Consider the following 25,790-nt stretch of genomic DNA (forward strand, 5'->3'; position numbering starts at 1 on the left):
ACCCATAAGCTAGTTCTCTTGTAAAAATAGTATTTACTCTCTGTCCTAGACAGCAAGACGATATGTATGACTTTATGAGGCAATAAACTGTAAACTAAATACACTTGTGGTTTAAGTCCAATCAGAAAATCAACAAAACTCAATAATAGTTTAAATGTCATGTCATACTAGTTATTAATACTAGTTTATAAAGAAACTCTCTTATTGTCTTTTATTATTACAGAATTGGAGGTATGGATCTTTGGCATCTGCTGTTTACTGTGGCACTCGTCTGTGCACATGACTCACTTTCTGCAAGTGATGGTAAGTTTTATGATACTTTTCTGTGCCTTTGTGTGTGTACATATACATATAGCTTTGTATATAAAGAGTATTTTTGTATTACATATGTCAGGACTATGCAAGTCCTTGAATGCAGCAGCCTGGGTGCATAAAGTGAGAGGTGAAAAATACATCAGTTTCTCTTGTAAAGGTAGTGGATGAGATTGAGATGTGTTGCAGAGTGAAGGTGAATTTCATAGACAGATGTGTGGTGTGTAAACAGACTGGATCAATGTCGTTGTTAGATATCTGGATTTTTTTTTCTCAGATACCGAATTTATGAAAGGATTGTATGCGTTTGTGGGGTTTTTTTTGTAGAAATTAGTGGGTCTTTTCCTTAAAGAGTCTTTTATTCGTATGTTAAGCGTAAAACTATTTGGAAGTACAGAGGAAGCATTTTTAGACTGTACACTTTGGGTCTGAGGCCAATATGAACAAGTTTCATAAGAAATACACTTAGAAATTCTTGAGTAGAGGTTATAAAAGGGATTTGAAAAGAATGCATACCCTCAACCAGCCAGCTGGCTGTGGGTAGCCAGCAGAAGGTTTTTAGTGAGGAGAAGCTCTGAATGCACATCCTGTGGTGTTCATGATTCAACAGATCTGCCCAGAGTTCACATCCGCTGAATGTACCTCTGGCTTTCCACAGTTCTGCTCCTTCCCATCCTTATTCACCTCAGTTCTTCCATCTTCTGAATTAAATGCCGGACTGGAAAGTACTTGGTCCAGCAGAGCGCTTTCTGACGTTTTTTCTTGTTGCAAGCAGCGATGATTTAGAACCGTTTCCCTATCACCCGGAGGCCTGTCCTGTCCCTGGTGAGTCCTCTGGGACTAGTCTTTTACTCATCTAGAACAAAAAATTCCCGTTAACTCCAGTGGGAGCTTTACATTGTGTCAGACTGATCTGCTTACACTGGTTATGATCTGCTCCTGTAAACAAATGCAACTTAACCTGGTCTGCTCTGTCTTGTTCTGACCTTTGGAGAGAGCAGTAACTGTTTTCCATAATTACTAATTCCGTGCAAATACATCACTGCTGCTCCCAGAGGTACAGAGCAGCTGCAGAAGAGTGGCTTCTTAAGCAGGTGCCCCTCCTGACCACCTAGCCAAAATCAAGGCTAGCAGAGAAAGTCAGAGAGGGCGGTTTGACAAGTAATTTTGGAAAAAGCGGGGAGGAAACAGCTCCACAACAAACTGTAAACAAACTGATAAAATTTTCTACTAAAATTTCTGTCATTTCTCAACTTCTCTTTTCTTCCCTTTAGCTTCATACTTACGTGTTAACTGAATGCAAATTAAGTATCTATAGATTTGTAAGCCATGCTTCATTAGCCTTTCTGGAGAATATGGAACTAAACTAAAGGGCTATGGCATGGTTGCCTGTAGTCATAACTATCCTACAGTTTAAAGGTATAACCATCCTCCTTTGCTCTAATACAGTTCTGTATTTTCTTGGAGTTGCATGCTTAAAATTTCTAGATATCCATATTTGCGGAAGCGCTGGAGACATATTAGAGATATTACTTCAGTGTTAATGGAGACATTAAGCTGAAATAAGATGTAATTAGAACTCAAATGATAAGTTTTCAGAGAATTCTTCCATAAAGTTAATTTTGTTTATTAAAAAAAAAATGGCATTTGGATAGGGAAAACACAAGTTTCTGTTTATTTACATCTATATGTGTGGCTCAGATGGTTGTCCTTTGTGTTATCAGGAATCTGTACGACTCTCTTCTCCCGTGCTAGTTAAGGCTTTTTCTTTAACATTTACCAAATTTGGTTTGAGTTCCTAGCGTATCTGACCATTCAAGGCGATGAATGAATCAAGTTTTCACTTTTGTTCCTTCCTTTCCTTTCCTACTTGCAGCAATACTTTCATTCTGCTACCTATATGTCTTGTGGGAAATGAATGTGCCTATTTAACAAGTAAGGAAGTGTGGGGCAGTGAAGTGTTTATTTTCGTGTTGGAATGGGGCTGAAAAAACGTGGAGCCTCTATTTAATGTGTTTTAAATCCCTCTTTGTCTTCTGATTTGGTTAAAAGAAGAGGAATTTTCTGATAGGAATTTGCAGAACAAAGCTCTATACTCATTTTCCCCACTTTGTGTATCAGTCTTTTTAGTTAGACCAATGAACTGAAATAAGATTTGCAAATTCTTGCTTGATTCTGCTGAAATGTGGAAAGTCAGTATTTCACAGTGAAATATGATACATGTACCAGCTTCTATTTGTTGCCTCATACAGAATGGTCAGTAGAACAAAAATTAATGTGTCCTGACTTGATCCTACCTTCTGAGTGTCTGCATTTTACAGTACATTCTTTCTGTAGACAAAAGTAATCCTGCCCAGATGCAGTCTACTGGACCAATTGATTTCTCTCTCAAGGTTTAAGAGCAGATGAGGATTTTTTTGATCCTTGGCAGATGAGATGTGATCCAGATGTCTGAATTTCGGTAAAAATCTGTGTTATAAATAAAACTTAACCACAACATCACCTTTTTGTGGCCTTGTCTATACTGATGAAATAGTAACTTCCAGGAGCTTACCTTCAGAAACATAAAATGAAGAACATTTTAATTGTGTTCCTATGCTTAAATCAAGACACAATACTAATTATATATGTCCTGATGTGCTGCATTATTAAAGAATTGCGTGTGTGAAGGGAACAGAGCTTTGTTAAATTTCTAACTGCTAAAGTGCTTCTAATGCTGTGACATATTTATTCTGAGTAGAGGAAATGCCCAGCTGAGAAAGTCAGACAGGAAAGTGTAAGTCAAACAGGAATATTTGAGATAACAGCATAAGAAAATGTTCGTTTGCCATTCTTGCATGATTTAGGACAGAATATTAGATGAGATCTGTTTATCACCTGTTTTGTTCTTTTCGTCCCTCATATGAATGTGCTTCTACCTGCAAAAGTTCTCGTGAGCATCCAACTCTACTCAAGTGATGAATCCTGAAAATCTTGCAGAGCTCTGCCCAGTGCAGTCTTGCTGAAGCCTTCCTATAAACTTGATTAGATGCGCTCCATACCTGTACGTTGCCCGAGGGACTGGATCTAGAGTGTCACGATTCCCTGAAAAATCCACTTCGTTAATTGTATTTGTCTGTCAGCAAATGAAAAAAATTACACGTACTTATCTAATCTTGCACCAAAGCACATTACTGAGACAGTGTAATACTGACTTGTACATGGAAGACTTTTATGTCTTGAGAGTAAGTAAAGCTTACGTTCAGCCTTACAAGAGCCTGAGCTTCGAGCTGGCTCTGTGGGGCTGGATCCACTCTTGGCACACGGTGAGATCCCATACGTCTTTCTTCCTGGCAGGAGACAGGGTGTGAGGCCAGCAGTTGGCCAGGCAACTGCACAGCATTCGAGACCAGGTATCGGACGTTTACTCACCTATTTGCTGTCTCCAGGCTGGTGCCAAGTTCTGCTGGAGGCTTTCCACTGATTCAGCTCATTTTTGTGCTCTCCTTTTGCAAAGAGCTTGGCTTATCAGCTCTTTAGACTGAGACTGGCTAGTGTGGAGTGACAGGGACCATCTCTGCGGTGGCGATGCCAAGCATGTCTACTGTGCCAGGTCTTCGAGTGTAACTCAGAGCTGAGCAGGTCTGGGACTTGCAGCCTCCTACCAGGGGACACTGCCCCACACCCTGTCCGTGTGCCCCACGTGCCTTCCCTGCAGTGGTAAGGGCAGAACGGAGGCGGTGGTAGAAAGGAAGCGTAACAGCCACAGTAACAGGAAGGTAAACTCTGACAGGTGTGTAATTACCATAGGCAAATGGGTTTTGTGCCCTAGGGACTGGAAAACGTAAGGCCCATTTTCACAGCTAACAAAGACATTTTTGCTAAGCTACAGAATTTGCGCTTCTGAGAGCTCAGGTTGCTTTGAAGAGAGGAAATAGTGTGATTTTGGAAGTTTAGTTTGATTTAGTTAAGTAGGTACATGAACAAGAAAGAGCACTGCTTCATGAGTAGATCACCTACGTCTGTGCAATATTGTTCAAGAGAAAACTAAGAGCTTATGTTCACCATTTGTGTTCAAGATATTTATATTAATGTAACTGTAGTGTTTGAAATACATATCCAGCATACCTGCTGACATCAGAAGTGGTTGAGAGAAATTGCTCCAGACACAGATTGAAAAATATTTAGGAAGCAAAATAAATTTTGTCTGCTTGTTACTTCTCTACAACTGATGAGTGTAGGTCAGATAAGGACACAGAATAAACTGGGAATTATTCCCAGTTAATAAAACAATACATAAGCTCAAGCAGTTCCAAAACTAATTTCTTCCCAGTGACAAGAAGTGGGAAATGTCTTTTATAATTTTTAATACTAGATCAAAGTTCGTTCCAGGCTATTACAGCTATGCTACTTCATCCTCTGAAGCAGGTTTAGAGAGGCATTCATATTTAGTGGTAGCACAGTAAAAATATTTTTGAATGAACTGGCTTTGTACAATGATAATTTTAAGAGCTACAAGCCTGAATTTATTGTTCATTTTATCTAATCTGATTTTAGAATTTTTTTTCCATCACAACTTCTTTTAATTACTGTATGAAGCTGTTATGCTCAAATGCTCTGTTTTCCCCACTTCTATCTAAGAAGTAGGATTAATTCTTTTCCCTTCCGAGATGTATCCAATCTAATTTTTTCTATCAAAATGTCCTTTCGTTATGCTGATGTCTGCTTGCTTACTGTACTTGCATGCTTTGTGTGCATTACATATCTAGATTAAACCATCTAAGTATAGGTGTGCACTGGATATCAAAGCTCCCGGTTGTAGAGCTGGAGATTGAATCCATAACCCATGCATAGGGCTTTAGTGTCATTAAGGTCCTTACAGCCAAAATCATTCTGTGATTAAAGACACCTCTGGGCACCCGAGACATCTGTATGGGACTCAGGGCAATGACACAAGACCTGCAGGACATCTGCATCATTCTGGAATGGCCAGAAACTTACAAAGCTCTATAAAAAAATTAAGGCCAGGTACCTCATACGTACCTTAACATCTGTTTTCTGGCAATTAAATCCACTCTGTCAGCTGTTCCTTGTTCCAGGGGCTGTATTGACAAGCTCTCCATTGACTATTGGGAGCTTGGACATTTAAGGATGAGATTCATCCATGTATTAGTCATATGGATATCCTCTAGGTACACAAAAAATCTGCATGAGACTTGTAGACAGGACATCTGTGCCTTTTGGAGCAGAGACTGTAAGGCAGGCAGAATATCCTAGTCAGTCTGAGATAGCTGCAGGTGTCCAGGCAACTGGATTTTGCCCTACCTTGCAGAAAGAGAGCTAAGTATAGGTGTCTTCATTTTGAACTGAGCCTCACCCTTACAGCCGCCTTGTTCGGATATGCATAATTCTGTGTTCTTTCTTCTGGGTAGCGTCATAGCTGCTCAGCCACACGCTGTAGGTCTTCTGGTACTGCCAAGATGAGGCTTCTTCTCACTGGATTGACAGGGCAGCAGTTGAGTTGTTGCTGTCACCATGAAGTTAAGTAGCAGATGTATATGGTCTAAAGGCATGGGTTTGACTTTTGGGACGCAGAGGAATTCTTAGTCTAAGCAGTAAGGTGCCTTTGAATTGTGGCATATTCTCTGCTGAGAAAGGGAAATTTGTTGCTCGACCTGAAATACTCAGAAAAAAAGAGCAATTGCTGTGTGGGGTCTTGACTGAAAACATGTTTTGTGATTTAGATGTACTCAAATTTTATAGATTGCAGTCGGTGTAGTGACAAGCCATTTCTCACACATGAAGGATATCCTTTTCTTTTTAATGTCTTTTTTTTGATGATCGGGAAGACTAGACATATTTGTATATATAACAATCCTAATCTTGTTAGGAACTGACAAATGAGAAAGGTAATCTTCCTTAGCTTAAGCTGCAAACTCTCTTGCCTCCTCTTGATAAATAGTAGTGCCATAATACAGGTGGTAGTCATTTGTTCATTATGGTCATTTTTTCTTTTTAATTCTTCTAATTGGTGTGTCTTTGCTGTACCCTATCTCTGTGTTACATGCAGCTATCTAAGTACAGAACACAAGCCAAAGCAGAGCTGGCAGTAAAACCTGAAAAGCTCAAAACTATGATCAGCTTAGTGCGTCCTGATTTACATGGACAGGGGCAGAACTGTTGAGAATGTGGATATAAAACTTTTACCTGCAGACAAAGCCCTCAGAATAATTGCCTTGTTTCCAGAACTTCTAAGTGTTTCGGAGCAAGAAATACGTAGAAGAAATTGCTATAGAGCTGTTCCAGGAGCCAAGATCAGGAAGCTTGGCACAGGGATGCATAAGTTATACCACTCTGATCTGGCTAAGCCATTTCGGCTGGAGGGAAGATTCAGTTTGGCAGAGAACAAAGCAGTATTTCCATCATCACTTTCCATTGTGATTAGGCATGGCTTTGATGGCTAGCAGAAAAATCTGAGGGAAGGCCTTGAGTCTGTGCACTTCTGAGTTGCTTTTACTGCTCTTGCTTCCTAGCCAGTAGTATATATTTCGGATAAGCCATTTGTCTGGGCCAGTGTGGCAGTATCTATGGTCTCGCATGGAAAAGAAAAGATTTCACCTTGTCTTTCTTCTGTCATGGGAGCGTACATGATATTTTAATAGGAAGGGATTTGGGATTTCTAAGAGCGGGAGACATGCTGGAAATGAATTGTAGACAGGCCTATATTTTGTAAGAAAACAGAAAATAGAAACATAGTGCTGAAATTTTCAGGTATAGTAGCCTTAAATTACGCCTCTAAAAATCCGTGTTCAGTCTTGTAACTGAGTACATCCAATGGTTCAAATACTAACCTGGGTTGCCAGAGATTTGTCTCATCTATCCTTTTCTGCAAACCACATCTGTGACTCCAGCATTTACTGAAGAGTTTCAGGCCTTTGGATATCTTCACCCACAAGCCTGCCAAAAACACTTTCTGAACAATCAGCTTCAGTCAGACATCCTGCAAAATAACATACGTGCCATAGTTATCCCGTCCAGTTATCTCTGTCATCTTTAACATTCCTGCTACCATATTTCCTTCATTACTTTTTAGTTGCCGTCATACTTTCTTCTCTTTCGTCATACAAACTCACTGATTTACTGTCCTCTCATTGCTGGGTTTTGAGGTTGTTTGCAAGAATTAGCCATACCCCTGTGCCACCATAGCTAGTGCCGATGCAGTCAGAAGGAGAAGTCAGTCTTGCTGCTTCTCAGCTGCGAAGCTTGTAGTCCCAGCGTACGTCTTTGCTCTCCCCAGCAGACCTATAGACTGCAACCAAGTCACCAGCACACACGCTGGTGCTCCTGTGAAGCAGAACTGTTCCTCCTTTGCCAGGGCTGAGCTGCACCCAAAGCTGCTGGCTGACGGTGGCCACTCATCGCCTGCTTTTGGAAGAGCAGCGGTGAGGCCAGTTTGAAACACAAACTGTTGCCCAAACAGGCAATTAAGTCCGTGTATTTGAAGAGGAAGATCAGATGATGGAGATGATGCAAAAATGTGCGCAGTGGTTAGTTATTGCTATCTAAGAAGCTAACAAGTGAGAAAATTCCTAGTTACAGTTTTTACTTTAACTCCTGTTCCGATATTTTAAATGTAGTTGTATATTTTACGTGAATTATTTAAACAGTTTGTACTGCACTAGCCAAATGGACTCAGTTGATAAACTGACTGTGCATCAGGGGAAGGAAAAGTATCTCAGGCAAAAAAACACTAATCCATATTATAAAAGCATATTGCATGAGTTACAATGAATCATTCCGTGCAGTGGAGCACGCACAGAGCCAATTGCTTTCAGTACCACCCATTTGTAACGGGAAAAAGAAAAAGAAACCCTTGTTACTGCACATTCGTAACATACAATGAAATGACCATGGGACAGGGTAACATTTTTTCATTAATTTAAACAGTAATGCAGTTGTGCAGTAACTTGCACTGCCTGATTTAAAATACAAGAGATCTTTAAAACCAAGAGGCTATCTGCAATGTTGTACCTTTTCTTTCCATGCTGTGCTCTTCAAAAGTGACAGTCAGGATCAGACTGGGAACAATAAAAGCGTGACTGGGAAATAGAGAACCGTCACTGAACAGACCTGGTTCCTACCAGTATAAATGAGGGAGCTCTGTGTGCACCTATGCAATATTTTGGCACACCTGGGTGTCGTCTTCAGCTGTTCCAAGGGATCGGAAGTGAAAGAGAGACATTTTAGAGTAGGAATTCACAAGGTGCCATCCTGGAATCATACAGAGTGACTCTGAAAGTTTTGTGCTGGTCACCACCCTCAGCAGAAGCTTGTGATTCTCAGGGTGGCAGCAGCACTTTCAGCACAGCTGGGTCCTTCAGGAACTGGAGCCACTGTTTGGAGGATGGCTAAGCCCAGCTTTACAGAATTCTGTATCCGTTGGGCTCCAAAGAGTCCCCCAGTTGCTTATTTCCAACCTTGGCTGCTCCCCTAGTCTTCCCTGTTACACTCCAACAGAGTACTGGTACCCAGGTGACTATCTACTTCTGAGGATGATGGAAAGGGGAAGGCGAATGAGAGAGTGCCGGGGAGCTTGGCCAGTGTGTGGCCCTCCACAACAAGGCTTTGGCAAGGTTCCCCTTGGGAAATAAAAATACCTGGCCTAGGCTGTTTCTCTGCTACTGGAGAGGTGCTCAAAATGAACTATGGAAGAATAGCCTAGGAATGATGCCGTAGGTGAGAGGCAGAGCTACAGACTATCATAAGGACTCTCTAGCTTCTGAATCTGAAACAAGGCAGAGGTTTCTCTACTTTGCCTTCTCTTCCTGCCCATTGTAGAAGCATGCTGTAAAAATTCAGTGATAGCAGCAATGGTGAGTTTTCTGCAGACCTTCTAGAAAATGGTCACCCTGCTAGGGATTTTGGATTCTTCTTGCATAATGCAGTGAAGGCTTTCTTTTCCTGAAGTACAGGATTTTTTTTTTTTCCAGATAATTAAAAATCTTTTACAAAGTAGGTAAGTCCGTGTTAAAGGATGTAGAACAGCCATAAGGTAGGCTGATAGAGGTGGTATATTGTTTAAAGAGCCATGCATAAAGTCAGTTCAGTCCCATGTTTCATTCTCACTAAGTTGGTCAAGGAGATTTTCCTGGAAGTTTCAAAGAATGCAACAGGAAGCTGTTAAATATGGTGTAGTTGGGGAATTTGTCACTTGTATCAGCTTTGACACCAACGAGGTGGGATGTAGCAAACCTCACACCAATGTTGAAAAAGAACTCAAGGAAGTTGCACATCAGAGTTTGTCCCCTGGGCAAGGCAAGTTGGAAGAAACTTGGAAAAAGCACATATTGATAAATGTATCGATAAATCTATATTTAGGAGTCTGTATAAGTCATGTTTCTTTCAAAAGAACTTGGTGTCTGTCACCCATAGCTGCTGACTCAAAAAAAGATGTCAACACGCACAGAGAAAATGGTTAAGTCCCTGCAGCGGGAATTTTCAGAGTAAAGTTGTTTTCTTTTACTGCAGCAAAGGTTCCTTAAAAAAAAGCCAGGGGTTTAAATGGAAGGATTTCCATGTGTTAAAAATTAATCAGAAGGGGGAACAAAGGAACAAATGACAAACAAATTTCCATCAGCAGAAACATCCAAGGATATTTCCATACAAGCAGAAATTAAATGGACAAGATCTCTTCTGCATGGAAAGCTCCATAGTGGGACAGGACAGAAAGCAGTGCAGTCCTGCGTGGTGCCGAGGGCATGGAAGAGATGGGTGTGAGTGGGCAGGAGCGCTCCAGGGGCGGCTGGAGCCCCGCGTGCGCGCGTGCAAATGCTTGGCACTGCGCTGCTGGAGTGACGGAGTGCGGTCTGGCTGTGGAAACATGAAAGATCCACCCAGACTGAGAAGTATGTCTTTTGTGGGCTATCCCTAACTGTTACCCAGAACATATGCAGAGAAACATGCTGAAAGGAAATATGTTTATTCTGTATTTGGTCTGGGATTTTGTTTGTTTATTATTCCCCTAGCAATGTGTAGTCTTGACTTTAGGGCTGAGACAGAAACTTTAGAAGCAAATTTGAAAACTCCTTGGATGGAGAGTTTACCCTTGAATCCCTATCTGCTAAAACCCCCTGTTTTCTACTTTATAAAGACGACAAAAAAAAAAAAAAAAAAAGAACAGAACAATTGCATGCCTAGCTGGCAAACACCATGTGCGTCATGTTTCTTTTGAAAGTCACTTAGTGTTTGCCACCCGTGCCTACTATAAAACAGGAACAACTGTTAACATTTAATAAATACTAAATCTTAAGCAAGAACATGTACAAAGTAAAATAATGTCATTATACCCTTTGAATTTGAGTTCTGTCTCTTCATCACTGAAGCACAAAACAAAGAATAATGTGATAATTTGACTTTGAACAGGAAATTGCAAGTGTTAGGGAAGCAAATGTAAGTAATAACTATAAATGTTAACGTGGTCTATTTATTACTTGCTGTTAATGATCAAATAGTTAATACTCAATATAATTACCTCAATGAAAATGCTGATGTCAACTATAGTTACTTTTGTATAGGATTTAATTCAAACCATCTGTTTGAATCCACTTGTGTATATCCTGGGTTGATCTTTGCTTGCAGTGAAGTGTTTTTCTGGTATTTAAAAGTAATTATTAAAAGAATGGAAATTATTAATGGTTCATGGTTTGGCAAGGAAAAGAAATGCCTTTTTACGTTCTTAGTGTCTATTTTAGAGGCCTTCTACACCAGAAATGGTTGAGGGTAGGCTGTAAAGCAGAAGTGCTTTCTGTCATAGGCCATGTGTTGATATTTAGGGTTCATCCCAGTGAGGTGTTTGGATGTGTAAGTCACTGATCTGATTATGCTGAACCGCTTAATTAAGTCAATTTATTTTGTAGGGCAAAGGAAATATTAGTTGTTTATTAAAAAGGAGATGTAAACGACTGGTGAACAATGTGGAAAAATGCTGGTATGTGTATGTAAACAACGTAATTTGTTCTCTAGTCGACTGTTTCATTCTCCAGTGTATTCTTCTGTGGATTTGTAGGGTATGTTTGGTCTCACTAACTAGTTTAGCTAACTTTGAATGTAACTGCCTTCTCTGTGTCAGTCAGAAATTGTCTTGTTATCTAAGGATGTCGCCACTTGGCTCCAGAGCTCAGCTCTTCGTACTGTGAAGATCTATCAAGCCACTTCACAGGAAAAACACATCTAGGGCAGCTCCACAAGTAATGAAGTGGATGTGAGATCAATAACTTACTGTCTTTCCTTTCTGACTCCATAGCATTTGCACAATAGGAAGTTATAGAAGTTAATGAGAAAAACCCAAGGTATCTCCTGTTACTCTTGACTCATGCCTTTCAACTCACCTAGGACCATTCAGAACTAAATAAAAGTCCTGGCTGGATTATCCCATAGTTTATGGAGATAGAAGGCAAGACTTTGCTCTTGAAAGGATGCACTGGGAGCTCTTCAGGGTGTCCAGCTTTCACACCTGAGACTGTTAAACCTCCCATTCATGGCCAAGCCAGTTAAGTAGAGTTACATCCTTGTCTACAGAAATACTTGCAATAATATTGCAGGACTCTCCTGATCAAGACTTCATGTTAAGAGAGGGAGCAAAACCAAAACAGGCAGAATTTAATGTTGTTGCGCAAAATATCTAGCTGCTATTATCTGTTTTTCCAAGGCCTTGAACACTGCTTATTGTTTGAAGTAGGTTTTTCTCTGGGTTGTCCTTTTTTTCCTCCTCTAGTCAAAAAACATTTGTTTTTTACCAGGAGGAACATGCGTTACAGAATCTGGCACGTTTGCCTGTGTTGCAATCTTGTGAATGTTTTGTTGAGATAAGTGAGTGACAGCTTCCAGTTGGTGTTGTGCAGGAGGTGAGGGCTTCTTTCCAGAATTGCTGACCATCTCAAAATAGCTATATTCTTCTTGCAGAGCTCCCAGTCTGACACGTTATGTTATCCCCTCGCTACAGCAGGCCTGATATTCTGCAACACCAGTTTATCTAGCTAATAGAGTTAAGTAGCAGTTCTAGTTACAGGAAAAACTATGCAAGGATTACATCTATCGGAGTTAGCGTTTGGTCTGTGTTGTCTAACTTTATAACAGAAGACTTGATTGTAAATTATTGTTAAATGCAGTTTTTCAGTTAAGAGATCTTGTTACCACTAGAATTCAGCATTGGGGTTTTTTTTGCAGTTTGTTAAGCCAAAAGTGCAATTTTTCTTAAGAGAATGAGACTCTGTTTTCTTCTTGTTTAGAGAATTGTCAACAATTAAAGTCTTGCTATTTCATGTCATTATATCCCCTTGAAATCCCTTAAGAAACATGAGTTTAGGCCATGACAGTGGTTTGCACTTCATGAGTTTTACATCTCAGCGACTTGCAAAGATGTGTGAAATGCAATTAAGATCTGCAGTAATCCCAAGATACCATATATACACACTGCCTTTCTAGAAACAGTGTTGTTTTTCCTAAAGTCATAGCTGTCCCTAAAGGACATAGAATATTAGATGTAGTATGTGGCTCTTAACCCTCTTTAAGAACAGAAGTGGGGACCAATAAAAATAACACATGGCTTACATTGAAAGGACTCCTGGATTTAAAAAGAAATGGTCTCTGTATGTTCTAGTTGCTTGTGGGAATCCCATCATGCATTCAATTGCAGTTTATGAAAAGCTGCTATAGTCTTCTAACAAATTACTTTTAGAAAAGCCCTGAATCTATCATATCTCTGCTTCACTAGAGGTAAGCTGCCCTGACTTCTTATGTAAGTGGGGAAGTCCTACACCATTTCCTATTCATTAACATAATAAACCGCAGCTTTTAAACGTAGCATGTTAGAAAGACACATGATCTTTACAAAAGTGCATAAGAGGAAATCCTCCTTCCTTTAAATCAAAGAAAATTAAGTCATAGATAGGGAATAAAAATTGTTCCATATTTGGGATGGCTACGGGATGGACATGTCCCTAGGAGGAGCAGAGCTGGCGTACTCGAATCCTTGCAGCCCAGCATATAGGACATGTCAGGAGAGCTGCTGTGCGGAGCAGTGAGGCTCTCCTGAGTTATCAAGTGTTTATTTCAGTGCTGAGATGTGAGCAAGATTTGTTTTACGGGTTAAGGCTGTTTTGTTTGGGTTTTTTTTATTAGTAGATAGTTCTCATATGATTGGTGTGAAATTACCATTTCCATTTTTTCCTGGAGGAAATGTGCCCCAGTTTTCTGAGTTGTCACTGGCAGCCATACCTGTCATGGGTCTCAGCAGAAAGGCAAAGGGGTGGCGATAACCTGAGCCCTTCAGATGAGGCTGAAACATGTTGACAGGAATGGGTGAGTTTCGAAAGCCACTTACTGCCCCTAAAGTAGGCAAAATCCCTGTGACTATGATTCTATGATTCTATGAAAATCCCTGTGACTCCAGGAAGATTAATGGTTCTGTAATAAGGACATTGATCTGAAACAAATTTTCAGCGTCTGCTGTGCCACAGAAATTCCTCTGTGTCCTTGGAAAATTGATTAATATTTGTGTCCCAGCTCCTCAGCTGTAAAGTGAGAAGGCACTTTAAGGATAAACTCCTTAATCGGTTTGAGTCGATCAGATATTATGGTGACGAAGTTGCTGAGGTTGTGCAATAACCTCTGTCAACAGCATTGCATTTATTGTGCAGAGCAAGACGATATAAAAATATATCTCTTCTTCTGGCACTCATGAAGCTGGCGTGTTGGGCTGCGTGCTTGTCAGGAGGTAGGGAACACCACCAGCAAGCAGAGAAAACTCCGGTTTCCTCCAGCGCATATTTGTTTTGTGCATAAATCTGCGTACTTGCAGAAACTGTGCTTTTCTTCCAACAGGCAAGGACTTGTGCTAAAGCGGGCCCATAACTAATTGTTGCCATGGGAAACTCTGAGACGGCCACCCACACTTTTATATCTGAATGGAGCTTGTGTTCAGACACACTCTTCAGTCTGTGTGTCAACATATGCACATAGTGCATACATATGTTTCTTCTCTGGTGTAGCGCATTCAAGTTGAGGTACAAAAGGTTGCTTTTAATGTTAGAGGTTTTGGTAGTGTCAGCAGCACCTGGAACACTGTGTCTATGGGGCTGCTCAAGTAGCTGAGGTGCCCAGAGTGCCACTTGGAGTTGCTTTAACTCGTTGATGTACTCCGAGCATATAGAAGGGCACAGCCAATCCTAAGAAATTTTCACTTTTGTTTCTTTAGTTGTTGCCCATGTGACCCTCCAGCCCTTCTCCCCATGTAATAATATGATCCAAATATAAGTTTGGAAATGCTGGAGCTCTTCAAAGAAGAAAGTATTTTGCTTTGGATTATGAACCTATTTTCCCCTTTTCTTGAACTGAGAAAAGGCTGTACTGTCCTCTGTGAAGTTTTCTAAAATACTTCTGTCATGAGATGTACGCCTGATTTAGAAAACGTCTGCTTAGATGACTGAAGTTTGGAGAAGCTGTAAGTGACCCCAATGTCCACGGTGGCAGGTGGTGACTGAGGCGTCTCTGCTGGGACAGGAGAAGGGATGCCACTGGTCCATGGTTTCTGCTAACTAGCAGGCGCTTGTGGAAGGTACCCGTACAACAGATGCATGTATCAATTCTAGATACACTCTTCAACAGGTTAAATTTGACTTATTTTTAAGCAGCTTAGTTTCTGAAATCTTTTAGATATGCTATTGAAGCCAAGCTGCTTGCTAACAAGCTGCATTAGAAGATCACTAGTGTCAAGAAATGTAATTGTTTCGCATTATTCTGTCAGCAGAGCAAGGACTTCTCTAAGTGTAGTTGCACCACCGTTCTTTCAGAGAGGATCTGTGTGAAGCACATTAAAACATATTGATGAAATGTTGTGGAAAAGGCTGCATTGTCGCTGGCAGAGCTGCACATTTGCTTTGGACTGTGGATTTGGCACTGTTCAGCGAGACGAAAGAAACACCAGCACTAGAGTACAATGCTTGGCTTCCTCCCGGCCTTCAAAACAGTTTAACCTGCCAATTCCTTCTGCGTACACAAATACTGACTGGATTAATATAAATGTCAATTATAACATCATTTAGGACAGCAAGCAGACACTTGTTCCTGTCTGGCACTTCTGTGGTGTGCATGAGCACCTTTAACACCAGCAGCTCCTTTCCTAAATGAAGGATGAGCCACAGGGGTCACACGAGCATGGGCCTTAGTTATCCCTAACTGTGTGGCTTTGCGTCTTTTATTGGGTTGTTCCCCTGCTGTCGTCCCTTTTTTGTTTTGAGAGGGTTTTTTTTAAGCCAAAAAGGTGGAGACTGTACATATTATTAAACTAATTTGTTTATGATGGATGTACTAATGTAGACTTGGATTTTCAAGGATGAGAAGATGACTACGGATCACTAGATACTCAGTGGGATTTTGAGAAGTAATAGACATCTAATCATCATACTGTTTGTATGCTTGTATTTACTTAAATTACAATTTCAATTTAAACTAGGATTGTCCTTTACTATCATTGTGAAAGTAACAGCTAGCAATATTGAAAGTGAAAGTAGCAATTGAAACATCTCCTTATGGAGCTGCCTGTTGCCCATTACCTCACATTCCCAGTCTGCGTAATTAACTGATGAAGAAAAGACATTACTAAAAGCATGTGAATATAAAACATATTTTATAAAAGTTATACACTTAAATGATCTTTAAATGATCTTAAAGAACTTTAAGAATTAGATAAACCAAATTGCTTAAATGCAGGCAGAAGACAGTTCAAGCTACAAAAGATTTTAATCATAGAATCATAGAATGGTTAGGGTTGGAAGGGACCTTTAAAGATCGTCTCATTCCAAACCCCTGCCATAAGCAGGGAAACCCTCCACTACAACAGGTTGCCCAAAGCCTCATCCAACCTGGCCTTGAACACTTCCAGGGACAGGACACCCACTCTGAGCAACCTGTTCCAGTGCCTCACCACCCTCTGAGTGAAAAATTTCTTCCTTATATCTAATCTAAATCTGCCCTCTTTCAGTTTAAATCCATTGCCCCTTGTCCTATAACTACATGTCCTTATAAAAGTCCCTCTCCAGCTTTCCTGTAGGCCCCCTTTAAGTACTGGAAGGCTGCAATAAGATCACCCCAGAGCCTTCTGTTCTCCACACTGAACAGCCCCAACTCTCTCAGCCTGTCTTCATAGCAGAGGTCCTTCAGCCCTCCGATCATCTTTGTGGCCCTCCTCTGGACCTGCTCCAGCAGCTCCATGTCCTTCTTATGTTAGGGACCCCAAACTGAACACACTAATGATTCTAGAAATTATGGTTCTAGAAGTGATCCTAGAAATTATCCTTCTCCATGAAATACCATTATTACAAATTTAAAAGAAGAAAAATTTTAATTGTTTTTCCACTCGCAAGGTAGCTTGTCTGTTATCTGTATTTTTTTTGCGTTACCTTAATATTTTGTATGTGCTACGTGTGCCACTTAAAATGTTCTTCTTTTTCTAGATCTCTTAAGTAGATAAATCTCTTGTTTCAATTCCTTGAAATTACATAAAAGTATTCAGATATTTGTCATATTGTAGTTGCAATTGTGTAACTGTGGGCACAATGGGAGTTTCTAATTGACTGTATTTTTCTTTCACTTTGTAAAATGCCTTACTGAAGATGGAGTCTTAGGAGCATGATTTACTTTAAAGCATGAAACTTAATACCTAAGAACGTATTCTAGATGTCATATTTAATCCTTTTGCCAAATTTATCTTTTGAAACACGAAGAAAAATTTGTAATAAAGCAGTCTTTTTTAAATAACTGAGAAAATTGCATTTAGTTGTGTTTTCAACAACACTCTGCTACTTAAAGGGTTTGCAAAACAGTTGTTCTGAATTTTTTTGTTGTAGCTTGTTCTGATTTTTTTTTCATCCATTACTGTGAACTTTAATCATGTTGAGCTTAGCCCAAAGGTTTCCTGTGTTCCAGCTTTTTAAGCTGCCTAACCTGTGTAAATACATTAGGGCAGTTCTAAACCATTAAAAACAAGAGGAGATGGATGTGTGCGAAGTTCAAATGTGTTCTGCTGGCTTTTATCATCAGTGTGAATCATGTGGCAATTTAGATGCTTAAAATAGTTTGTTGTTCATAAAACAAGGCAAAATACAGCAAATGAAATCTCTCTAGAGGAGACAGAAATACATATTGGGCATTTCAGTTTGGTGTTGTGGGAGGTTTCTTACTGGAAGAGGCTAGGTTTTTTTCCATTGGTGTGTTTTCATTTTTATTTAGAATTATTTTTGGTGTACTTGAAATTGTGTGTGTTGAAAGCTGTGGAAACTGAAATCCTTCTTTCGTCCTCAAAAATGAAATAGTATGGGAAGTTTAAAATATGTGCTTCCAGGACAGGGTTAGATCACAGCCATTTAACGAAAACAGGATTCAGTATTCCTGCTGAATTAGTTTCTCACCTCCTTCAGTTATTTCCCGAGACCTCCAGCTTAATTCCACATTGCATGCAGAATCAGTGAATAAAAGTGTTTAGAAACCTTACAAAGCCCCCAAAATTTCATTTTTTGGTCCAGGTACAGAGCATCCTCTCTGGACAGAGGCTGAAAGTTCGTCCTTAAAACCAGCAGGCACAGTGTGTCAAACCAGCAAAACTGTGTGGGAGAGTAGAATAGTTCAGGAAAGTGTATAAAATCTAGTTGATTGACTGCAATTAATTGGATTTTTTTTTTTCACCTTCAGTTATCATTAGTGTGTAGACATAAAACAGTCAATACTTAAGAAGCGAGCATAGCAAGAGGGAACCCATCCAAATCTGTGTAAGGAAAAGTTAATCCCTTAGAGGTGTAAGGGAGACAGTACTTGCATGGACAAGCAGGCAAGGAAACAGAGATTGGGAGCCAGTGAGGGGAAGTGGCATCCCTGCCAGGAGCTGTTCTTTTCTGCATATTCATAAAAACTCTCCAAAGGAGGCAAGTGCTGAGGTTTGCAAAACAAGAAGTTTACTAACGCTCTGTTAAATCATGAAGGACCAGCTGAAGAGCTGCAGAAACTCCTTACAAGGCGAGTGCCTGGGTAGTAAATCAGCAAATTAAATTTGGTGTAGATAAACGTAGAATGATCCTTGTAAGCAAAATGCAACCCTAACGTGGCATGTAAATTCACGGGCTCCGAATGTTATGACTCAGAGCTGGGATTTTGCCGTTGTGGCAGGCTGTCCCCAAGAAGGTCGGCTCACTGCAGCTCTGCTCATCACCACCCCAAAAACAAGCAGCAGAGCTGGAAAAATGCAGAGAAAGCCAACAAGGATGAGCACAGCTCCGGAACAGGTTCCGTGGAGGTCTTCCTCGGTGTGGCCTTCACAAAATGGATGTCCTGAAGCGAAGAACCAACAGCCTCAGAGAGGAAGGTGTCTGTCACGTGTGCTCTGGCAGGCTGCTGCTGGGTTGCTGGGAGCAGATGGTACCTGATGGCAGCGTGCGGGATGCATCCCACCCTGCCCTGGAGGGAAGAAGCCGGCTGGCAAAGCTGATTTTACACCCTGTCCCTGTGTGCGCAGAATAGTGAAAGTAATTCTGGTTGGGTCTAGTTTATTTTATACCAATTATTGCATCTGACACCGGCTTTCTGGAGTACCATGGTCAAAAATAGCGTTGAGACAAATACTACACAGCAGTTTTTAAAAGAAAGCAGTAAAAGAGTGACGGTCTCAAAAGTCTTACTTTTCCATGGATGTTTCCTTTCTCTGCCAGCCTTATGTTGCAGTTTAAAGACATTGTGCCCAATTGAAAGCTCAGTTATTGGGCGGGAGTAATACAAATGTAGCACGGAATTAGGGCAGCTCCTGTGTTGGTATGTCCTCCTGCTTTCTGGTATTTGTGCTATTTCAGCAGAATATACTGGAAATAGTCAAGACTCTAGTCAGCTTGAGGGAGTCCTTGGCTCCTTTTCTGCTTTTGGTATGAAATGAGTACCATTCCAGTTCGGGTGAAAAAAAAAGAGGAGGAGGAGGGAGGGAGGGCGGTGAAAACACCAGAAGAAAAACTTCAGAACATTTCAGAACAAGGATGGGCAGCACTCAGTGTTTCTTCTGGTAGTTCCTCCTGCAGCTAGGTTTTTCCAGCTGAGGAGGCTTCGTTCCTCCTCGGGAACTGCAGCCACGTCCAAGAACACAGGGTCTTGGCAGCGAGCTGGTGCCGTCTGATGTAGCTGGAGAACTGAAAATAACTCTTCTAAGGGAAAAACTTCAGACGTAAAAGACTTTAGACATGGCTGTCTGATGTTGTGAGGTTTTAGTGTATTTTGTATGATTCAGAGAACTGGAGGTTAAGGGTAGTTTTTTGTGTTCAATGTTTTTCTTCTTTCCTCTCAAAAATAAGCAGCTGAACAGTTCACCCACAAAGATAATACAGGACATAGTGAATTGTATCAAACCTGCTGTCACTCATGAAATCTGAATTTTCTCTCTGCCTTTTTGAATTAGTGGAAAAAATTCAGTCCTTGCGATAAATATTCTTTGTTTTATAGTCTTTAGTAAGTGCAGTTGGCTTATTTTCCAATTTCTATATTTATGTTAAAGGCGAAGTTGTACAGCTTTACAACCATAATGTTGGATAAATAGTTATCAATAAAACCTTAGCATGTTTGGTGAAAAAAAAAAACAACAGGCTGAGCTGCTTTCAAGTAATTGTTTGCAGTGCCTGTTAATTTAAAGCGTTGTCACCAGACACAGCTGTGGGAGTATTGTGACCTGGTCACCCATCCAAGGCAAGATGCAATGTAATTTAAAAACAAAAAATTCCTAGCCTGTACTAGTGTTACAATTTGATTTAAAATATGTGAAGTAGTTTAGTAGTAGTATGGCATGTTACGATAAATGATGTTTAGAAAGCTCTTGGTGTCTTCATATACAGTGCAGACTTGGTAGAAGAACCATATGTATCGATAAAAATGACCACAGTATATGTTTCTTACAGAGGACTTTGCATTTGAGAATATGAAAACACTTAACAGAGATTTAATATATAATCACATTAGCATGTTTCACGAGTGTTCTGCTGCAGAAAATAGAGATACAGAGAAACAGTAATTTTCCAGAAATCTAAAGGAGAATGTGATGGTTGAGAATGCGATGGCTTGGCAGAGAAGAAAACTAAAATCCTAATAGAGAGCCAGATTTCTCATTTTACGGGGTTTTGCGTTTTTCTATTTTGTTAGTAATAAAGGTGATGTTTTTAATGTATGCGCTACAGTGAAAAAATACGATCCAGTGATCCTGCTAACAATCTTTTTTGACTTTTCAGTTACTGGAAGAGAAAATCAATAGATCCTTATGTACACAAGTCAAATCTGGTGTTTTGGGAAGGGGTGGAAGAAAATTTCTCTTGTGTTTGTTTTTATTTTATGTCTTTCTTAACTTCAAATACTATTCACTTCACTAAAAGCACGAAGTACAGAGATTTTGTTTGTAATGCTAGTATCACTGTTCAGATTTTATTAGCTCTTAGTCCGCTGAGGTCAAAAATTCCTGGTGAGTAACATCTTGATAGTTTCACTTACGTACTTTATATAATTTATGAGAACACATTGGCTTTTCTGAAACAAAGAGCTATGTTTGTGGAATTATATGAAGGATATCTGAAACTTGAAAAAAATATGCAAAATGTGCGAAGAACAAAGTGTTACAGTACAAATCATGCTGTTTAACAATGGTGAATTCATGAAGGTGTGCTCTGTACAGATCCTTACACCATGGTGCTTCTTCAAAGATTGTTCAGTGCCGCATGAGAGCGGAGCAAACAGAAAAGGAGAAGAAGTGGGTGACGATGGGTGAGACTAAAGGCTAGCCACACAGCGGACCGCACTATCGAGAGCAGTGCAAGCAGGTCAAGGGAGGAGACCATTCCCCCTTTTCCACACTGGTGTGTTGTGTCCAATTTTCTTGTGATGTGGGACATACCAGCAGAAGACTAATGACAGGCCAGGATCCCGTGGATAGCCACTGCGTGGATGGGGAGTGAGAGCAGTTGGTGCACAGGAGGCTAAAGAGACGAGTCTTGTTTAACCTGAAGAAGGGAGGTCAAGTTTCTGTTTTCTGCAATCATTAGTACAGTAAGGGCAGTTGGGTGTAAGGTGGAGCCAGCTTCCTGTTGGAAGTGCACACAGAAGAACAGGAGGCAGTGGTCACAAGCTGCAAGAGCAAACATGCACTTGGACTTACGGAGAATACTCTTTTCCCACAAGTGGTTAAGCACTGAAGCATGCTGGAGAGGCTGCAGGAGCCCAGTTTTTGGAGATATTCAACAAGAGCTTAGGCACGCTAGGTAGCCTGATCTAACTTGGAAGTTGGCCTTGCTTTGAACGTGAACTCGGTAGCCACCAAACCCACTTAAAATATTCTGTTCTTATGTGATCCCAGACAGGCTGAGATGGTGGGTGGTCAGAGGTGACCTCTGTCAAGGACCTGATATCCAACCATTTCATGAACAGAGAGCAAGCCCTCTGTATAAGGTGGAATTGTTTGTAGATTTGTCCACACAGATTGCAGTACTCTTTCAGTAGTTGTAATGACAATTACATCCTCTGATATGTATTAAATTGAAAGACAGAAACAGCGTTATCTGTATTCTGAGCGAACAACATTGACTTAACTGATTTTCAGTTGTGTTAGTATTTAAATACTTGTAGGAGCAAATTTTTGCAAGTGCTTTGTACTGCGGTTTACAGTCCTATAGAGGTAAATTATTAATCTCTGACATAACATTTACATTTCAAAGGATTTAGTATGGCTGTTAGGCCCTAATTTCATCCTTTAAGGAGCTGAGAACCCTTTACACCCACCAAGACTCAAAATTAAAGACTCTTCCTGGATTTATTTTACTGCTTGGGGGAAAATTGCCAGCATTCTTAGGTGGTTCAGGGAAGCTAATGCTAGAAAATGGTAAGTTGTGCTGAAGGACACCTGTTCTTCCAGATCCATGACTCTGAGTGCTCACTGAGCAAAACATGGAAATGCAAACAAAGAAAATACTGGAAGACCAGAGCAATTAAAAAAGGTGAACTGAGTATGAACCTTTTCTGGACAAAGGAGGGATAAATGAAGAAGGCTGATACTGCTTGTCCCTGCATATGAATGCAAAATGAGTTCCAGCGAAAGTATTTTAGGCTTTTTCTTTTCTAGTGGAAAAGGGAATTTGTAGCAACTGCATGTTTTTAACATAAATCAATGTGACAAGTCAGGCAATATGTTTAGTTGATGAACATCCAAACTCTATGTATGAGCTCTATACATACCACAGCACAGGAACTCATTCCCGTGCTTTTGAAATTCGGGTTGCAAGACATAAAATATATTGATGTTTTGACGTAGGTTGCCTCCAGAAACAAGCAAACAAAGTCTGTTCAGGGTTTGGAAATAGTAAGTTTCTCACCATGCTGAGTGTGTGATTTGACCTTTCTGTCTGCAGTCACAAGCTGGTCAGTCTTGCTTACACTTTGGAGAATGATTAAGGATCTACACTGAGATGGTTCTCTAAAAAGTCAACATATTCCACTCTGAAAACAAATGATGGCTTAAGTCCATCAGGCTCATGATGGCTTGGTATGATCTTACGAGCATATGGAATCTACGTGCAGTATTGTCCTGGAAATTGGAGATGTTTGTTTCTGTGTCAGAACAGTGAGCCCTAACTGTCTGCCTGTTGTAACTGATTGTTGATTTATAACATTTGTCCTGGACGTGATAAGCTGTTCCATTTGTCAAAGGGACTTAAAGTTCTCCTAGTTGTGGCCTTTCCTTCTTAATGAATGACACCATTTTTTACTGACAGAGACATAAGCATTTAAAATGTTTTCCAGATTTATCTTCTTTTGCGAGGGATAGTAAGAGGTTCCAGGGAGACAGTAGGATTTGTTGCTGGAAGCACTCTTGGTGGGTTTAGAGATGTGGAACTACCATTTTCCTAGTCTTGCTGCCAGGTGTGTAAGCAGCTTGTTTCCAAATGTTACTGGGGTGAAAAACCTGCAGTGAATCAGCAGAATTTCATACATTGTTCTACAAATACCTGTTTTCTAGCTCTGTTGTAAACTGTGTGAAACTCCTTGGAATAAGACAAAAAGAAGACTTGTGTATGGAAGAAGACGAGGAAAAATTAAACAACATTTGGCCACTAGGTGGAAACAGAAGCAGCAAGTGTGTATATGTGTATGTTAACTATATGTTTTTGCATATTCACCTGGATATTTTCGTCTCTTGTCTTCTCATGAGTATAGAGAGAGGAAACAAAGTAATTTTTAGTACTGCAGTTCAAGTTAAGAATTAACTGGACAGCAGAGTATGTCTGGAGCGTAAAAGATAGATGAAGTAAGAAGGGGAAGGGTAAGAAAACCGATACAAGAGAAATCAAATCAGGGAAGGTCTAAAAAATGCTGTATACTGTGAAAGCCACATAATGCTGGCTCATCAAGAGGGGCAGGGTCTGTAACTGTCTTCTCATCCTTTTCTTTGGAGTTTACCAATTTTATGTTCCTTTGCAGCAGCAGGGAAGAAATCACCTTGGGTGTTCCAATGTGTGGGGAGTTATTTTCTGTGAGGAAACCTTGCTTCTGAAAAGCCCTAGAAGTCGAATTTATGAACCCCGTATTATTAAACTGAAGCACCACAGCTTGCTTAGTTAGCAGTTATGCAGCTGTTCTGCACCGTTCCTATTGAGTCACGACGTCATTCAGTCACAGAATAATTTAAATCAGAAGAAAACTCTTCATGTCTGTAATCCAACTACCTGCTGAAAGCAGGGCTGAATTTGAAGTTAGATCAGGTAAAACTTTGTCAAGTTTAGAATGTCTCTAACAATGGAGACTCAACAAACTCTTTGACAAACCCGTTGCTGTCCTTGGCCACCCTCACTGTGGGGAAAAAAAAAAAAAAAATCTTTATGTCTAACTGAAATTTTCCTTACAGCAAATTCTGTTGCCTCCACCAGTTCTGAAACTCTCATGGTCTCCACAGCTGAAGCTGCTGTAGATCTTCACATTCCCTACCAGCTCTTCTATAATTGCAGGTCCAGCAAAGCATTTTCTTCAGAGTCTGCAGTAAAAAAATGTTACTGAAGGACTCAGATCACCTGGATTTTGAAAGTAAATCATTCTTGTCTCACATTTCAGGGGAAATTTTAGACTTTTGTAGCTAGAGATCTTTTAGAAGATAGATTGACAGTAACACAAGAATGTTGGGCATGCTTCAACCATGATTCAGCTCATACTACAGTAGATGTCTGACAAATGTTATGTGAATTGCACCTGTTTCTCTCCGCTGGTTGTAAAGGCTGCTGACTATACCATGTACATCATGAGTATCTGAAACTGAATTAAAAGAATCTCACTTTTGCTGACCGTTACGTAGGTGACCGCTTCTTTCTGTTGCTTGTGGATATTGAAAGCCAGTCTGCAAGTCAGAGTGCAAACTTACTGAATATGATAGATGCTGTATTTGAAGTGCCTGTCCTTTAGAGCAGTCATAGAATCATAGAATGGTTAGGGTTGGAAGGAACCTCAAAAATCATCTAGTTCCAATCCCCCTGCCATGGACAGGGAAACCCTCCACTACACCAGTTTGCCCAAAGCCTCATCCAACCTGGCCTTGAACACTTCCAGGGATGAGGCAGCCACAACTTCTCTAGGCAACCTGTTCCACTGCCTCACCACCCTCAGTTTTGTGAAAAATTTCTTCCTTATATCTATTCAAAATCTCCACTCTTTCAGTTTAAAGCCATTGCTCCTTGTCTTATCACTACATGCTTCCCTTTCCTGTAGTCCCCCTTTAGGTACTGGAAGGCTGCTAGAAGGTCTCCCCAGAGCCTTCTCTTCTCCAGGCTGAACAGCCCCAACTCTCTCAGCCTGTCTTCATAGCAGAGGTGCTCCAGCCCTTGGATCATCTTCGTGGCCCTCCTCTGGACCCACTCAAACAGCTCCATGTCCTTCTTGTGTTGAGGACTCCAGAACTGAATGCAGTACTGCAGGTGGGGTCTCACGAGAACTGAGTAGAGGGGCAGAATCACCTCCCTCGACCTGCTGGCCACGCTTCTTTGGATGCAGCCCAGGATGCGGTTGGCTTTCTGGGCTGCAAGTGCACATTGCCAGCTCACGTAGAGCTTCTCATCCACCAGCACCCCCAAGTCCTTTTTCTCAGGGCTGCTTTCAATCCATTCTTCGCCCAGCCTGTACTTGTGCTTGGGATTGCCCCGACCCACATGCAGGACCTTGCACTTGGCCTTGTTGAACTTCATGAGGTTCTCTCTGGCTCACCTCTCCAGCCTGTCGAGGTCCCTCTGGATGGCAACCTTTCCCTCCAGCGTGTCCACAACACCACACAACTTGGTGTCATCTGCAAACTTGCTGAGGGTGCACTCGATCCCACTGTCCATGTCACCAACAAAGATGTTAGACAGAGCCAGCTTGTTGTGGCTTTAACAGCACCGTATTTACGATTTAACATTCAT

The 25,790-nt window shown here is 40.8% G+C and overlaps 1 protein-coding gene across 1 annotated transcript in view; it reads left to right on the forward strand.

Annotated features, from left to right (window-relative positions):
* The first annotated feature begins 233 nt into the window (after nt 1-233).
* The window catches only part of GHR (growth hormone receptor), a 75,777-nt gene continuing 50,220 nt past the window's right edge, over nt 234-25,790 (forward strand). The window contains exon 1 of the mRNA XM_086628793.1: nt 234-303. Coding sequence (XP_086484919.1) covers nt 234-303 — 70 coding nt within the window. The remainder of the gene's footprint in view (nt 304-25,790) is intronic.

Source organism: Tauraco erythrolophus, chromosome Z (assembly GCF_009769465.1).
Source record: "Tauraco erythrolophus isolate bTauEry1 chromosome Z, bTauEry1.pri, whole genome shotgun sequence".
In the NCBI taxonomy this organism is placed as follows: Eukaryota; Metazoa; Chordata; class Aves; order Musophagiformes; family Musophagidae; genus Tauraco; species Tauraco erythrolophus.